The 17,784-nt window shown below is 42.6% G+C and overlaps 1 protein-coding gene and 1 non-coding gene across 2 annotated transcripts; one reads left to right on the top strand and one right to left on the bottom strand.

Annotated features, from left to right (window-relative positions):
• Positions 1–4,410: 4,410 nt before the first annotated feature.
• LOC118358098 (ubiquitin-conjugating enzyme E2 R2) lies at positions 4,411–11,228 on the bottom strand. Its single transcript, XM_035735553.2, has 6 exons — positions 10,645–11,228; positions 9,606–9,855; positions 9,129–9,215; positions 8,936–9,033; positions 7,213–7,347; positions 4,411–7,071 (listed from the first exon to the last, which is right to left on the bottom strand). The coding sequence occupies exons 2-6, from the start codon at positions 9,780–9,782 to the stop codon at positions 6,813–6,815; spliced, it is 756 nt and encodes a 251-aa protein (XP_035591446.1). The 5' UTR covers positions 9,783–9,855; positions 10,645–11,228; the 3' UTR covers positions 4,411–6,812.
• A 6,457-nt stretch (positions 11,229–17,685) lies between these two features.
• Positions 17,686–17,757, top strand: trnah-gug (transfer RNA histidin (anticodon GUG)). The gene has a single exon. It is a non-coding gene; the product is annotated as a tRNA-His (tRNA).
• The last annotated feature ends 27 nt before the right edge of the window (positions 17,758–17,784 follow it).

Below are 17,784 nucleotides of genomic sequence, written 5' to 3'. Positions count from 1 at the left end.
CAATTTCAAATCTCTGGAAGATAAACAGGTTTCCCTCAAGATTTTCCCTGTATTTAGCACCATCCATTAATCTTTCAATTCTGACCAGTTTCCCAGTCCCTGCCGAGGAAAAACATCCCAACTGCATGATGCTGCCACCACCAAGCTTCACTGTGGGGATGGTGTTCTTGGGGTGATGAGGTGTTGGGTTTGCACCAGACATAGCGTTTTCCTTGATTGCCAAAAAGCTCAATTTTAGTCTCATCTGAACAGAGTACATTCTTCCATATGTTTGGGGAGTCTCCCACATGCCTTTTGGTGAACACCAAACATGTTTGCTTATTTATTTTCTTTAAGCAATGGCTTTTTTTCTGGCCACTCTTCCGTAAAGACCAGCTCTGTGGAGTGTACAGCTTAAAGTGGTCCTATGGACAGATACACCAATCTCCACTGTGGAGCTTGGCAGCTCCTTCAGGGTTATCTCTGAGAAATGCCCTCCTTGCCTGGTCTGTGAGTGTTTGTGGGCATCCCTCTCTTGGCAGGTTTGTTGTGGTGCCATATTCTTTCCATAAAAAAAAAAAGATTTAATGGTGCTCTGTTGGATGTTAAAAGTTTCAGATATTTTTTTATAACCCAATCCTGATCTGTACTTCTCCACAACTTTGTCCCTGACCTGTTTGGAGAGGTCCTTGGTCTTCATGGTACCGCTTGCTTGGTGATGCCCCTTGCTTAGTGGTGTTGCAGACTCTGGGCACACAGGTGAACTTTATTTAACTAATTATGTGACTACCGAAGGTAATTGGTTGCACAAGATCTTATTATGGGCTTCATAGCAAAGGGGATGAATACAGATGCACTCACCATTTTCCCATTTTTTATTTTGTATAATTTCAAGCTTCTCAAGGACATTCATAGACTTGTCTCAAAGCCACTCCTGCATTGTCTTGGCTGTGTTGTTAGGGTCGTTGTCCTGTTGGAAGGTGAACATTAATCCCAGTCTGAGGCCCTAAGCACTCTGGAGCATGTTTTCATCAAGGATCTGTACTTTTCTCCGTTTATCTTTCCCTCAATCTAGTCTCCCTGTCCCTGCCACTGAAAAACATCCCCACAGCATGATGCTACCACCACCATGCTTCACCATAGGGATGGTGCCAGGTTTTCTATAGGCGTGACGCTTGGCATTCAGGCCAAATAGTTCAATCTAGGTTTCATCAGACCGGAGAATCTTGTTTCTCATGGTCAGAGTCTTTAGGTGCCTTTTGGCAAACTCCAAGCGGGCTGTCATGTGCCTTTTACTGAGGAGTGGCTTCTGTCTGGCCACTACCATAAAATCCATATTGGTGGAGTGCTGCAGAGATGGTTGTCCTTCTGGAAGGTTCCCCCATCGCCACAGAGGAACTCTAGAGCTATGTCAGTGTGACCATTGAGTTCTTGGTCACCTCCCTGACCAAAGCCCTTCTACTCCGATTGCTCAGTTTGGCCAGGCGGCCAGCTCTAGGAAGAGTCTTGGTGGTTCCAAACTTCTGCCATTTAAGAATGATGGAGGTCACTGTGTTCTTGGGGACATTCAATGCTGCAAAAATATTTATCTATGCAGACACAATCCTGTCTCGGAGGTCAACGGACACTTCCTTCGACCTCATGGCTTGGTTTTTGCTCTGTCAACTGTGGGATCTTATATAGACAGGTGTGTACCTTTCCATTTTTTATTTTATTTTACCTTTATTTGACTAGGCAAGTCAGTTAAGAACAAATTCTTATTTTCAATGACGGCCTAGGAACAGTGCTTTGGAGGGAGTTGAAATTCCATGTTGCCCGGCAACAGCCCCCAAGCATCACTGCTCTAGAGGAGATCTGCATGGAGGAATGGGCCAAAATACCAGCAACAGTGTGTGAAAACCTTGTTTGACCTCTGTCATTGCCAACAAAGGCTATATAACAAAAACCTGCTTTGTTCAGGGGCAGAACGACAGATTTTTACCTTGTCAGCTCTGAGATTCGATATTGCAACCTTTTGATTAGTGGGCCAACACTCTAACCACTAGGCTACCTGCCGCCCAAATCATGTCCAATTAATTGAATTTACCACAGGTGGATTCCAATCAAGTTGTAGAAACAGCTAAAGGATGACCAATGGAAACAGGATGCACCTGAGCTCAATTTCGAGTCTCATAGCAAAAATCTATTAATACTTATGTAAATAAGCCATTTCTAAAACCCTTTTTCGCATTGTCATTATGGGTTATTGTGCGTAGATTGCTGAAGATTTTTTATTATTTATTTAATACATTTTAAAATAAGGCTGTAACGTAACAAAATGTGGAAAAATTCAAGGGGTCTGAATACTTTCCGAAGGCACTGTACTTTAGTTTATTTAATAAATATTTTCTTATCTCAAACTTCTAAAAACCTTTGACAAGATAAGCCAACCACCTGACACACCTGAAAGGTGTGGCATATCAAGAAGCTGATAAAACAGCATGATCACTACACAAGTGCACCTTGTGCTGGGGACAATAAAAGGCCACTCTAAAAGGTGTAGTTTAGTCATACAACACAATTCCACAGATGCCTCAAGTTGAGGGAGCGTGCAATTGGTATGCTGGCTGCAGGAATGTCCACCAGAGCTGTAGCCAGATAATTTAATGTTAATTTCTCTATCATAAGCCGCCTACAACGTCATTTTAGAGAATTTGGGAGTACGTCCAACCGGCCTCACAACCGTAGACCACGTGTAACCATGCCAGCCTATGACCTCCACATTCGGCTTCTTCACCTGTGGGATGGTCTTAGATGACTCTCCCGGACAGCTGGTGAAACTGTGGATTTGCACAACAGAAGAATTTCTGCACAAACTGTCAGAAAGCGTCTCAGGGAAGCGATCTGCGTGCTCGTCATCCTCACCAGGTTTATTGACCTGACTGCAGTTCAGCATCGTAACCGAATTCAGTGGGCAAATTCTCATGTTCGATGGCCAATGTCATACTGGAGAAGTGTGCTCTTCACGAATGAATCCTGGTTTCAACTGTACCGGGCAGATGGCAGAGAGCGTGTATGGCGTTGCGTGGGCAAGTGGTTTGCTGATGTCAATGTTGTGAACATAGTGCCTGGTTGTGGGGTTATGGAATGGGCAGACACATAAGCTACGGACAACAAACACAATTGCATTTTATCAATGGTAATTTGAATCCACAGAGATACCGTGACAAGATCCTGAGACCCGTTGTCGTGCCATTCATCCGTTGCCATCACCTCATGTTTCAGCATGATAATGCACAGACCCATGTCAGAAGGATCTGGACACAATTCCAGGAAGCTCAAAGTGTCCTAGTTCTTCCAAGCCTGCATACTCATCAGACATGTCACCCATTGAGCATGTTTGGGATTCTCTGGGTCGACGTGTATGACAGCATATTCCAGTTCCCGTCAATGTCCAGCAACTTCACATAGCCATTGAAGAATTGGACAACATTCCACAGGCCACAATCAACAGCCTGATCAACTCTATGTGAAGGACATGTGCTGATCTTCATGAGGCAAATACTGGTCACACCAGATACTGTTTTTCTGATCCACGCCCTTACCTTTAAAAAAAAAAAGTATCTGTGACCAACAGATGCGTATCTGTATTCCCAGTCATATGAAATCTATAGATTACGGGCCTACTGAATTTCAATTGACTGATTTCCTTAAATGAACTGTAACTCAGTAAAATCTTTTCAAATTGTTGCATGTTGCGTTTATATTTTTGTTCAGTGTAGTTGATGCTACCAGCCTGGAGCCCTCGCAGACGTTTTCTCTCCCGGTGATCGCCTCAGCATCGCATCTGCAGCAAAGCAGAGGAAGGGAAGCTTCTCATCACTCTGGAGAGCCCTGCGAGGAAAAAATAAGAAGCCTGTTGTTGCACTGTTATACAGTTGAACCTGTTGATACAGGAATATCCAGCATTTATGGCTCTTAACTCTGTAACTATCTATTTTCAGGCCCATGTGGCTGCAAAGAAAAAGGACAGACGCTAGAAGGTTGAGAGCCTCACCTCACACCACAGGAAGCTGCTGGCACCTTCATTGTGGAGGACCGGCTCATTGTTATGGCTTGAATGGAATGGTATCGAACACATCAAACTAATGGTCTCCATGTGTTAGATACCATTCCATTCCAGCCATTATTATGAGCCGTCCTCCCCTCAGTAGCCTCCTGTGCTACACAGGGAGATCAGTAGTGGGAGGGGCTCAATGCTACAGACACCTGCGATTGAGACTCGATTGCCCTACTTCCTTTTTCAGACTTTCTCTCATTCACCCCACCGATTTTTATCAGCAAACTTTTTTGGGGGGGCATTTCATTTGAATGCGTTTTCTTTTTCATTGAAACAAATATCTAACAAGTGGATGTTTTTAATGGCGAAAATAATTCTCACTTTGAAATAGCTTTGACAATTTCCAGTGCTCTCTGTATTTATTTGACTTTGTGCAACAAACAACCCAAATATAAAGCCTTTGATTCACAAAAGTAGCCTTATTTTATCTTCAGTCAACATTCATGACGTAAGTTCAGTTGGACCATGAAAAACAAGGTGAATTTTCTACTCCGAAAAACAAACACGTAACATTAGCTGAAAGACACCAAGGGCCGGATCCAAGCCACCCTGCCTTAGCAATGTTTACACAATATCTTCGTTTACCCACTATGTTTAGGCCTACATACTACTGCATAAATATTGCCCTGTGCATTTGATTGAATCAAGCCCAAAGTCTCTAAGCGATTATTGAACTTAAATTAAAATTAAACATAATTGAGATATCTAATAAATGATCATAATGGTTATGAAGTGCTCTACGTGTCCCCAAACGGAATGCTTTTCTATGTAATGATTACCCATCTGTGGTCAAGGGCCTGTCACTGGCACTGGGAGATCTCTTTGGCAACAAAAACATCATGAATCACATTTACTTTGGAACCACTTGAGGACTACCAAACTCAAATGAAAAATCAAAGACATTAAGTGGCTTTCAGTTCACTCCATTATACCCAAGCATTTGTAACCTCAATGTCTGGCTCATCAGACCTGCTTTCAAATACTATTCGAAATCAAATAGTTTGCTTTCAAAAGTCTGGGTTTGCAGTTTTGGGACATTTAAAATGATTTCAAATAGTATGTGAACCCAGGTCTGTTGCTTATACACACCCTTAGTAGAGGAAGGTGACACACCCCAAACTTCAGCTGTAACAAAGTGTTATGGAATGGCCAACACTTCCCATGGTGATCCAGCATTCATTGTCTGTGTTTCTGGGTAAAGAGAGATGTTTTCATCAAACCTTGAACGGGAGATTACTGACTACAGCAAATACTAACAGAACAAATTGTCTCTACTTGAAACAGCAGTGTTGCTCTCTCAGTGCTGTTTTCTGTGCAGAGCAGTTTGTTGGATCCAACGCTCTGTGGTGTGGAGGGGGTCCACTTGTCTCATTTACCCATGGTGTTCAAGTCCCCCATAGGCATAGAAAGAATGGGTTGTTACAAATCAGTCACCAAGGAAACAACGCCATGTCGCCAGTCCAGTCCCCATGGAAATTATCCATCGCTGGTACCGTACCAATATTTGGAAGCATCTTGTTTGAGAGCACAAGAGTTTAAGTGATATCAGGCGTGAGACTTTATCAGTTTATCAGTCTCAGAAACCCTTTATCAGTTTCAGGTGCATTTCACCTCAGAAGTTGGAGCAGAGATTGCTTCTCTACAGTCTCTGGTTGAAAATATGCATATTGAGATGAATCCACTCAAAGAGATGCATGTTGGGAGTCAGTGCCCAACCCTTCCTATCTGCTAGCGATCTTTGATTGAGTGGATGAGTCAGAGAAACAGGAGGAACCAAGCAAAAATGGTCCTTTTGGTGTTCAGATCCATGCCAGGGCAATACAGAAAGAGTAGTTTTTTTTGTTTATTAATTTAACTGATGTGTGAGAGAGTAAGAGAGGGGTATGTTCGTTGAGTGCCTCTTACCACCCTGTTCCACAGCTTAAGAACAAATTAGAGTTAATTTAAATTGTGGTTTTACGTTTTAATACAATTTGGTTTAACACAACGGAATTAGAACTAGTTTGAGAGTGTATTTTAACCCTGGGAGGGGTAGAAACCAGTGTTGCCAACTTAAAGTCACTATATTCAGTCAGTTTTCAGACTCCCACAGCAACTTTTATTTGTCAAAGTGCCTAGCGACAAATTAAGCTACTTTTCAGGCTGCCTTGGAGATGAGTTTTGATACCCTTTAGTGACTTTTCCCACTAAATAATTCCACAAACAAAAGTGAGAAAAGCTGCCTATGCAAAAGAAGTCACAGCAACACCGCACACACAGGTATAAGGGGAGGGGGTGTGCAGCGGGAGAAGGGGAGAAAATGTCATGGTAACAGCAAAACATCATCTGTCGACAAATCAAGCAGCTAATAAGCATTCTCGCAAAAAAAATGTTGGCAACACTGGTAGACAGCATACAAGCCAGATTGGTGTCATTATAAAGCATGTGATTATGTTGAACTGTTTAAAACTGACCCCTCAAATGGCTGAATAAGAGAAATGCCATAATAAAACCATTAAATCTGACCCCCATAAAGCTGTTAAAAATCCCTGCTTCAGGTGTAGAGCGCCTTAATAGAATATGGGCATGCTAAGTGCTATGAGAAGCCGTCAAGAATGGGATGGATCGAGCAAGAGTGTGTGTGTGTGTGCACACGTGGCAAGGAATCAGAAAGTAAGGATAGGAGGAGGCTGCAGCAGAGTCACTGGTTGGAAGGGTGTGGGGAGGAGCGGGATAAAAAGTGAGAGGAGGAAGGTCATGACTCTTCGTTGCCCGAGTCTTCCTCGTCAATTAAGCAGTTCCCCTCCTCTCCGGCCATCTGGCACCCAGCTTCTGCATCATCTTCGTCTTCCTCGTCATCCTCCTCAATGTCATCATCGTAGAGGTCGTCGTAAAGCAAATCCGAGCTGCTGTCGTGGGAAGGCACTTTGGTCTGGATGCAGTACTCTGCCAGCGTGGTAGGGACCTTCACCCCATCCCGCTCCGCCTCCACTTTAGTGGACACTACCTGCTTCCTGAGAGAAAGAGTAAGATTCCAGGTAGAAAATGAAGTGATTGACTGCACTGAATTTCCATGTTTAGTCATGTGTGTGTGTGTGTGTGAAGGAGTATATTGCTGTTTTTCATTGCTTGTTAAAAGAGAGAATTCTAGGTACCTGATGATCTCAGCATACTCTTTGTCCTTGCCCTTGCTGTCTCTCCACTTGCGGAACATAACAGAGGCATCGACATTGGCCGGGGAGAAGGTGTTGGGCTCGTTCAGCAGAGAGATCACACTCAGTAGGATGGTCCTGAATAGACATATTCATATACAAACAGTACACAGGTAAGGTCACAGGTGAGTACATCTGGGCCGTGTTCACTAGGCATGTCAGGGGTACGTTCAGTTGATTAAACATTTAGCTAGGTTTTACAACAGTACGTACTGAGAGACATTCTCCTGAAATGTTGCGCACCATTCTTCAACTTTTAGGTATACGGTGCATTTAGAAAGTATACAGACCCATTGACTTTTTCCACTTTGTTACAACCTCATTCTAAAATGGATTAAATAGTCCCCCCCCCCCTCAATCTACACACAATGCCCCATAATGACAAAGCGAAAACAGGTTTAGAAATGTTTGCAAAAGTTTAAAAAATAAACTGAAATATCACATTTACATAAGTATTAAGACACTTCACGCAGTACTTTGAGGCAACTTTGGCAGCCTCAAGTCTTCTCGGGTATGACGCTACAAGCTTGGCACAACTATATTTCTCTCATTCTTCTCGGCAGATCCTCTCAAGCTCTGTCAGGTTGGATGGGGAGCATCGCTGCACAGCTTCTCAAGGACATTCAGAGACTTGTCCCAAAGCCACTCCTGCATTGTCTTGGCTGTGTGCTTAGGGTTGTTGTCCTGCTGGAAGGTGAACCTTAACACCAGTCTGAGGTCCTAAGCGCTCTGGAGCATGTTTTCATCAAAGATCTGTACTTGCTCTGTTCATCTTTTCCTCGATCCGGACTAGTCTCCCAGTCCCTGCCACTGAAAAACATCCCACAGCTTGATGCTGCCACCACCATCCATCACCATAGGGATGGTACCAGGTTCCCTATAGGAGTAATGATTGAATCGTGATTTAAGAATGATGGAGGCCACGGTTCTTTGATCTTCAATGCTGCAGATATTTTTTGGTACCCTTTCCCAGATCTGTGCCTTGACACAATCCGATCTCGGAGCACTACAGACACTTCCTTTGACCTCATGGCTTGGATTTTGCTCATACACTGCCAACCTTATATAGACAGGTGGGTGCCTTTCCAAATCATGTCCAATCAATTGAATTTACCACCGGAGGACTCCACAAGTTATTGAAACATTTCAAGGATGATCAATGGAAACGGGATGCTTCTGAGCTCTATTTCGAGTCTCATAGCAAAAGGTCTGAAAACTTAAGTAAATAAGATATTTCTGTTTTGTATTTTTAATCAATTTGCAATCTGTTTTCGCTTTGTCATTATGGGGTATTGTGTGTAGATTGATGAGGACAATTTTAGAATAAGGCTTTAATGTGAAAAAGTCAAGGGCTCTGAATACTTTCCGAATGCACTGTATAGAGAGCAATAGTAATGGGCTCCCGAGTGGCGCAGCGGTCTGAGGCACTGCATCTATTTTTAAGGCACTAACGGAGGCCAACTCCACCATGGCTTGTTGGCCAAACCCTATGGGGAAATTGGGTTTGTCAAGGGTTTTTGGATAAATTACAAAAATAGAGTCTGTGGTAGGCTTAGGAGATCTTATACGTTTTTGTTCTATGAGAAACTCATCAGCTAACATCACTTTTTGTTCATTTTGAAGCATTTACAGTACATTCGGAATGTATTCATACAGAGTATTTTACCTGACATTCTGGGTGGGGTTCCATCTCTCAGAGGGTAGCTCTCCGCTCTGTGGGTCGTCAACAGGGGGGTGAAGGATGGAGATACACACTTCCCCATTCTGTAGACAAACAGCAAGTTACTCTCCACAGCAAGACCAACAATTACCCAGAAACTCATAAAATCAAGACAAACATACAATGTGGTATACATCACCTCATATATGTTGGGGTGCCACATCTTTGTGAGGAAACGGAAAGTAGGTGGAGAGTAAGGGTAGTCAACTGGAAACTTCATGTGTGCCTGGGAAATGAAAGTCAGTGATGTGTGCGGGAAGGAATACGTTGGCTTTTCACAAATAGTGTGTCGCATATTGACACCCACTGGAGGGTTGTGGCAAGTTCTTCCTGGGTGACAGCTTAAGACTCAGTTGTAACGTAAAATATTGCAATGTTAATTTATATGGTCAAATAAACTATGGAAAGGCTACAAGCGGTATGCCAAGTTTGGGAAACACTGCTCTCTAGGCAGGGGTACAGGGATTGCATACATATAACAAAAAAAGTGTGTTTGTATATACTATAAGTAACGCTACGGTTTGGATTCTTGTTATTTTATTAATACTTTCTATACTCTAGACTAGTTAGCAATAGGTCCCAGATCAGGTGTATTGCAGAAGAAATTCTCCCTCACCTTGAAGTATCCTCCCTCATAAAGTGTGTTGGGGGGTCCAAATATGGCCACCTCCCAGTTGTACAAGTCAGACTCTTCTACTGGTGTGATGCGGAAACCCTCCACTGGTTCCTCTTGGAGAGACTTCAGTTCAAGCATTAGTGCCTTCTGAGAGCTTGGCATCTGCTGCTGTGCCATGGTGACCCCAGTGGCAATGAAGACTGGCTGAAAACCGGACGACCCCGTTGGCACTCGCTCTTTGGAAGCTTTCCTAACAGCCAGTCAAATAAATCAGGACCAATTCAAATTGCTCGTCCCAACAACCAACAGCTGGTTGTCATACAGAGGGGCTGCAAGCATTACCCACCAGTGGTGGCACCACGTTTAGTTGGTAGCTAGGTTAGCTAACGTTATCCATCCAACTGTGCAGCCTGCTCTCAAAACGTTAGCTAGCTAGCTACAGTAGCGAGGTAAACAAAGCGACAAACTGCTGCTAGCGCTGTTGACAGTTCTGTAGATAATGAGGAAGCTGCTTTTGGTAGACACTAAAATACTCCTATACGGTTTAATGACGTGTCAAATGTTTTTAACGCCGCACATTCCTCAATCTGATCATATATGTTGTGGTTTTATCCTGGATGGGAGGGGGGTGCCGTTTACAAATGATCTATCGAAACGTTCAAAATATAGCTTGCTAGCGTCTTTGATCTCCAACCAGTTTAACTTGTGTAATAATAAATTAGACGACAAAGGGTGTTTCTAAAATGTTTCCCATGTCATTCGTCCGTTCTCTGTCGATAGGTGCGCACCGTCTCAGCGGGTTGTTCTCCGTCATTTGTTTGTGTGCGCGAGCATAGCAAGCTTCTCCACTAGAGTCAAACTCAACGAACGTTTATGATTTAGTTTTAAAGCCGCCCGACAAGCAGAATCGCTTTAAAATAACTACAGTGATATAAATTAATCCACGTGTGTAGGAACTTCATTTTCTCACTTTCTCTCGTTTCTCACTTCGCAGTTTGCTTTCAACAGATTCCAGTGCACTTGCTGTCTCGCGCCATACCTGTGTGAAGCAAGCCACTTCTTCTTCTTCGATGAGGTTTAAGGGCGATTGGCGTCCAATAAAATGTTGCATTACCGTCACCTACTAGACTGGAGTATAACTTCCTTATTTTGCTTTAAAAAAATAAGAATACAAAAATAAACACTCTAGTCACTAAAAACCCACCACCCTACTCCACTATTTAAATATATGTAGTCCTACCTCAGACCACTTATCACACCCTGTAACTCTTCTGACGTCAAGTATTGCACACTCAAATACCTCTCCGCAGCTGCCACCACAACCTCAATTGTCTGTGACTTATGTTCCACCCCTGCAGTACAGTTGATAACCATTGCTATAAATGCAAAAATATCTAATCTTACTGAAACATATACTGTATCACTTGTTACTCACACCACTCCTCTCAGGATCCCCCCCTACTTTCTGAACTGCCTCAGCATAGGACAACTTCTGCTCTACTCTAACCCTGGAAACCTCAATCTGCCTCTCTCGCACAGGACATTTCTGATCCCCAACCCCATGGGCACCCCTACAATTAGCGCATACCACTACTTTCCCCAATGCTACACATGCCCTTCTGCACACTTCCCACACCTCCCTCCTACACACTACTGCCACATGCCCATACGCTTGACACCTGTAACAACGTAATGCTTTTGGCACAACATCTTGTAGGGGATAGCGTATATCTAACATCACTTTGTCAACATCAAAACTGAAAAGGACAGACAACAACTCTTCTGTTTCGCCACTCTGTCTGCGTCGCACCAAACGACAAGTATCACAAACACTGGGAATCTTCCCTTTCAGTTGGTCAACTTTCACATTTACCCCTACCCCTGTAATCACTCCTCTCAATGGCACCCTTTCCTTGACAACAAAACAATTCACCTCTCTTGTCCCCATTCATTTAACACGGTGCGCCTGCTCCCTCTGACCAGTAGAAACACAAACAATTATCACAAGACCACTTCTGGTCACCGATTCCACTGTACCGAACTCTGTTTTCAGCCACCCTGAAACCACAAATGGATCAGCCAAAAGCGTCCACTTTAAAAAAAAATGTCACTCCTACGGTCACAGAGTCATGGTCATTATGGCCAAATAGTTATATTTTTGTTTCATCAGACCAGAGGACATTTCTCCAAAAAGTATGATCTTTGTCCCCATGTGCAGTTGCAAACTGTAGTCTGGCTTTTTTTAATGGCGGTTTTGGAGCAGTGGCTTTCAACACAGCGAGCCCCAGAGACTCCTTGCTGAGCGGCCTTTCAGGTTATGTCGATATAGGACTGCTGTTTTACTGTGGATATAGATACTTTTTGTACCTGTTTCCTTGAGCATCTTCACAAGGTCTTTTGCTTTTGTTCTGGGATTGATTTTTTGTACTTTCCTTCAGCATCTTCACAGGGTCTTTTGCTTTTGTTCTGGGATTGATTTGTACTTTTCGTACCAAAGTACGTTCATCACTAGGAGACAGAGCGCGTCTCCTTCCTGAGTGGTATGAAGCTGCGTGGTCCCATGATGTTTATACTTGCGTGCTATTGTTTGTACAGATGAACGTGGTACCTTCAGGCATTTGGAAATTGCTCCCAAGGATGAACCAGACTTGTGGAGGTCTACCATTTATTTTCTGAAGTCTTGGCTGATTTCTTTTGATTTTCCCATGATGTCAAGCAAAGAGGCACTGAGTTTGAAGGTAGGCCTTGAAATACATCCACAGGTTCACCTCCAATTGACTTAAATTATGTCAATTAGCCTAACAGAAGCTTCTAAAGCCATGACATAATTTTCTGGAATTTTCCAAGCTGTTTAAAGGCACAGTCAACTTAGTAAATGTAAACTTCTGACCCACTGAAATTGTGATGCAGTGAATTAATCTGTCTGTAAACAATTGTTGGGAAAATTACTTGTGTCGTGTCGTGTACAAAGTAGATGTCCTAACCGACTTGCCAAAACTATTGTTTTGCTAACAAGAAATTTGTGAAGTGGTTGAAAAACGAGTTTTAATGACCCCAACCTAACTTTATGTAAACTTTCGACTTCAACTGTATATCGCTCATTGAACCATGGACGAAAATATTTATACTTAGAAACCCTCCCCATAGACTGTCCATACAGAAACATATGTATTATCAGCAACTTTCTTCTTTGAGAACAACAAGACATTGCCACTGACAATTTAAACCCCAGTCAATCGACCATCTTTCAACATCCACTATAGCTTGTTGAATAGATTTGATCACGAGACATTCCTTTCCCTCTTACAAATAGCTCCATTATTAGCATAGGGAAGCCCCAACACCCCTACCTACATTTGAAAACCCACTGTTACTCGTAATGTTGAACAAAATAAGACTCCATAAGCATCAGATAAAATGGATCCTATTTTAACTTTGAAAGAGGGATTAAATAAGGCCAAAACCTATGCAGGCTATACCTGCATCAAACAAAGACAACTACCCACAAATAAAAAAAAGGGGGGGGGGGTGCCTAAGTATGATTCCCAATCAGAGACAACGATAGACAGCTGTCCCTGATTGAGAACCCTACCCGGCCAAAACATAGAAACAAAGAACATAGAGTTTCCCTGCCGAGTCACACCCTGACCAACCAAACATAGAGAATAAAAAGATCTCTACGGTCAGGGCGTGACACACCGCGTATTAAGGTTGAACACATCACATCTATGGTGAAAAACAGCATTCAAAGAAGAGTCAAATGTATCCTTTTTCTTATACACATTAACATGAGCATTTAACATCTCAAAGTAACCCCACTATGTACCCTAACACATGTCTTCCCCAACAAGTCAGATTTTTCTTTATCAGTTTCAGCTATTTTTGGATCAAAACCTGAAATTTGAGTCAAAATATGAACTTGCTTCTTTCAGTTATTTTCTTCAACATAGACTATACATCCCCCAGCTCAGTACTCCTGCCTATTGTAGAGCAGAACTCTCTCCATGCATTTCTCCTGACAGACTTAACGACCTTACGTACTAAAGCCCTCTTCCTTTGGAAATCAAGTAGATTCTCAGGAGTCATATTGCTATGCAACACTCTGTAAGCCCTATTTCTTTCTCAAATAGCTACAGTGCACTCTTCAGTCCACCAAGGAACCACCTTCCTTTTTCCCCCCCACCCACTTCACTCACTGGCACATATACATTCGCAGCACACTGTCACATAGGCTGCACAAAGACAGCTCTCCAACAGACTTTGAGGCAATGATCACCAAACTTTTCCCAGTTTGCTTTATTTTTTCATTTATTTGATTTCACCTTTATTTAACCAGGTAGGCAAGTTGAGAACAAGTTCTCATTTACAATTGCGACCTGGCCACGATAAAGCAAAGCAGTTCAAAACATACAACGACACAGAGTTACACATGGAGTAAAACAAACATACAGTCAATAATACAGTATAAACAAGTCTATATACGATGTGAGCAAATGAGGTGAGATAAGGGAGGTAAAGGCAAAAAAAAGGCCATGGTGGCAAAGTAAATACAATATAGCAAGTAAAACACTGGAATGGTAGATTTGCAATGGAAGAATGTGCAAAGTCTAAATAAAAATAATGGGGTGCAAAGGAGCAAAATAAATAAATAAATTAAATACAGTAGGGAAAGAGGGAGTTGTTTGGGCTAAATTATAGGTGGGCTATGTACATGTGCAGTAATCTGTGAGTAATCTTATGAAAAGCACCATCTTCTGAACGATACTCTATCTGGAATAGTAACATCAAAGTTAATGAAATCAGGAAATGATCACGTCCAACAGTCGAATCATTCATTACATTACATTCACACAAAGATGCAATAGAGTTAGAAGCCAGTGTGAGGTCCAGGCAGGATGTAACCCCTCGAACAACATCGACTCTTGTACCACATCCATCGTTAAGACATACTAATGCTGGTTTCCATCATATCTTCTACAATAGTACTATCAGCATCTGTATGTGTGCTTCCCCATTAACTACTATGTGTATTAAAGTTGCCATACCATATCTCTCTAAGAGCCCAATTCTCCTGATATTTCATCAAACATTGCTACAGATAGTTGATGACTAGGGTTGTGAAAATGTTGTAACTTAATATTACTACCTGCACTGTACATTCCCACCACCACACATTCATATGAGACAGTTACATTATGATATTCAAGACCTTCCCTTAGCACACTCACCACCCTGTCCAATCTATCAGATCTGATTGATCAATAACCAGGAATAATACAATCAAGATGTGGTCTAAGCCATGTTTCTTGAAAACATATCACATCAGGGTTGATCTCTAAATCAATGACATATTTCTTAAAACTCCTGACCGTTAGCAATAAGGCTTCTGTCATTCCACTGAAGGATAACAAAAACCATAACTCTAATTATTATCATACTGAGACATTCCATCATTAGTATTATTAGTAGGTGTCAACATGTGAGAACAAGATTTCTGAACAGGTCTAGTATCTGTGTCTGGACCAACATATGCAACATTTCCTACAGTAGGTCCACTTATTCCAGGAGAAGCTCTATTGTCTCCATCATTCTGCCTAATAGTTCCATCAATCTGCCTTGCAGCCTCTGCATAAGAGACATTATGAGTGATTTTATATCTTTGGGCCTCTCGAGCTTTTTTCTGTACCTGGCATCCATCAAATGTGGCACTCTGTTCCCACCCCAATTACAACAGTTAAACCTCGACATTGTTCCCACATTCCCCATAATCATGTGCCCCTCCACACTTGGCACATCCTTCCTTTCCTTTGCACACAGCCACTACATGTCCCATTCATTGGCATTTAAAACATCTTAATGGAGGTGGGCCAAACTCTCTTAACAATGAAAACCAGGAAGCCCATCTGTACTTTCTTACATACAACCTTCTCAGACATTAATAGTACTGACAGGCTTTCTTTCCTACTGAACAGACGTTTGGATTCAACCATTATGCCCCCCTCTACATTTTCTTTGAAATAAACCTATGGACATAGTGGAACCCCAGAAATCCATAAATTGGGGTATGAGGCTACTCGATGACACCCACAGATTACGATTCTGAAGAGTTTACACAAATATTAGCATCGTAGTTCATCATATTAGTGAACTCTTAACCGTCAGATATCACCCCATTGTGCGTAATGACATTCATATTGCAATGTACAGCCTTACCTATGACCCTTGGGTACTCGGTGACATACTTTAAGATGGCAGGAGCAGTGGTTCCCTGTATGTACCTGTCCCTGTCCCTGAACACCTCCAAAATAAAAGTCATGTGGTTTGATAAGAATGACCCTCCCCCCAACATTGTGATTACTACCTCTGAGAGTTTAGAGCTTGAGGTAGTCACTTCTGTCAGTGTTTCTTACTGGAGAGGGAATGCAAATCAACGGCGCTGGACAGAGTGGAATCAGGTGTATCAAAAAGGCAGTTTATTGGTCAAAGATATCTTGTTCTACATCGTGCACGGATCTAGTTCATATAACCCGATGAGGGGTCAGGTGAAAAAGAGAGCTTATACAGAGGTTACATTCATTTTTATACATAGAATAAAGTAGGTATAGTCTTGTCGTGATGTCTTCTGAATGGTCCCGTAGGGTTGGAGGCGGACCCGCTCTAGCCAGAGTAGAAGCCCCCATTGGTGCACAGCAGTCTTCTGTTCTGGGCACCCGACCAGTAAAGGAGGAGAAGACTGTTTATGTTTGTGTCAGGGGTTCGTGAGGTAGAGGGGCAGTTTACTATGGCTGGGTGTATGTGTTCATGCGATGGAATGTCTTTGTTTCCTGGGGTCGTAAGTCAACAAAGCTGAGGAGATAGTGTTAGGGGGTAGTTTTATTGCTGGCTGTGTGAGCTAGTTCCTGTTTTAGCAGGGGTACATAAGATGACTTCAGTCAGGCGGTTTGGCTTGGCGCTGTATAATATATGAACTATGTATATGAATGTTTACATATATTTATATAACACTTCATACAAGTACTTGGGAGTATGGCTAGACGGTACATTGTCCTTCTCAGCAAATATCAAATCTGTAGGCTAAGGTTAAATCTAGACTTGGTTTCCTCTATCGTAATCGCTCCTCTTTCATCCCAGCTGCCAAACTAACCCTGATTCAGATGACCATCCTACCTATGCTAGATCACGGAGACATAATTTATAGATCAGCAGGGAAGGGTGCTCTCAAGCGGCTAGATGTTCTTTACCATTCGGCCATCAGATTTGCCACCAATGCTCCTTATAGGACACGTCACTGCACTCTATACTCCTCTGTAAACTGGACATCTCTGTATTCCTGCTGCAAGACCCACTGGTTTACGTTTATTTATAAAACCCTCTTAGGCCTCACTCCCCCGTCTGAGATATCTACTGCAGCCCTCATCCTCCACATACAAGCACCCGTTCTGCCAGTCACATTCTGTTAATGGTCCCCAAAGCACACACATCCCTGGGTTGCTCCTCTTTTCAGTTCGCTGCAGCTAGCGACTGGAACGAGCTGCAACAAACACTCAAACTGGAGTTCTATCTCAATCTCTTCATTCAAAGACTCAATCATGGACACTCCTACTGACAGTTGTGGCTGTTTTGCGTGATGTTGTCGCTACCTTCCTGCCCTTTGTGCTGTTGTCTGGGCCAAATAATGTACCATGTTTTGTGCTGCTACCATGTTGTTGTCATGTTGTGTTGCTACCATGCTGTGTGGTCATGTGTTGCTGCCTTGCTATGTTGTTTTCTTAGATCTCTCTTTATATCTAGTGTTGTGTTGTCTCTCTTGTCGTGATGTGTGTTTTGTCCTATATTTATATGTCATTTATAAAAAAATATATATATAATTATAATCCCAGCCCCCGTCCCCGCAGGAGTTATTTTGCCTTTTGGTAGGCCATCATAGTAAACAAGAATTTGTTCTTAATTGACTTGCCTAGGTAAATAAACGTAAACATAAAATAAAAAATACGCTGCATAACTCAACAATCAGCCAGTTTATTATCAACGTCACTACAAATTCAATTTTCTCCCATCCAGGGGCAAGCCCTGGTAGCTCGCCGTGATCGTATAGTGGTTAGTACTCTGCGTTGTGGCCGCAGCAACCCCGGTTCGAATCCGGGTCACGGCATTGCGATACACAATGTCACGGCAAAAG

Source organism: Oncorhynchus keta, chromosome 25 (assembly GCF_023373465.1).
Source record: "Oncorhynchus keta strain PuntledgeMale-10-30-2019 chromosome 25, Oket_V2, whole genome shotgun sequence".
Classification (NCBI taxonomy): domain Eukaryota; kingdom Metazoa; phylum Chordata; class Actinopteri; order Salmoniformes; family Salmonidae; genus Oncorhynchus; species Oncorhynchus keta.
Note: the sequence above shows the minus strand (reverse complement) of the source record. Positions and strands in the feature narration are given on the sequence as shown.

Bases quoted from the DNA above. Each gene is read 5' to 3' on its own strand.
- LOC118358098 (XM_035735553.2), bottom strand. From the start codon at position 9,782: ATGGCACAGCAGCAGATGCCAAGCTCTCAGAAGGCACTAATGCTTGAA. The intron at 9,216-9,605 runs GTGAGGGAGAAT...TTCATTTCCCAG, and splicing joins ATGAGGGAGGATACTTCAAG to GCACACATGAAGTTTCCAGT. The intron at 9,034-9,128 runs GTGATGTATACC...GTTTGTCTACAG, and splicing joins GGCACCCCAACATATATGAG to AATGGGGAAGTGTGTATCTC.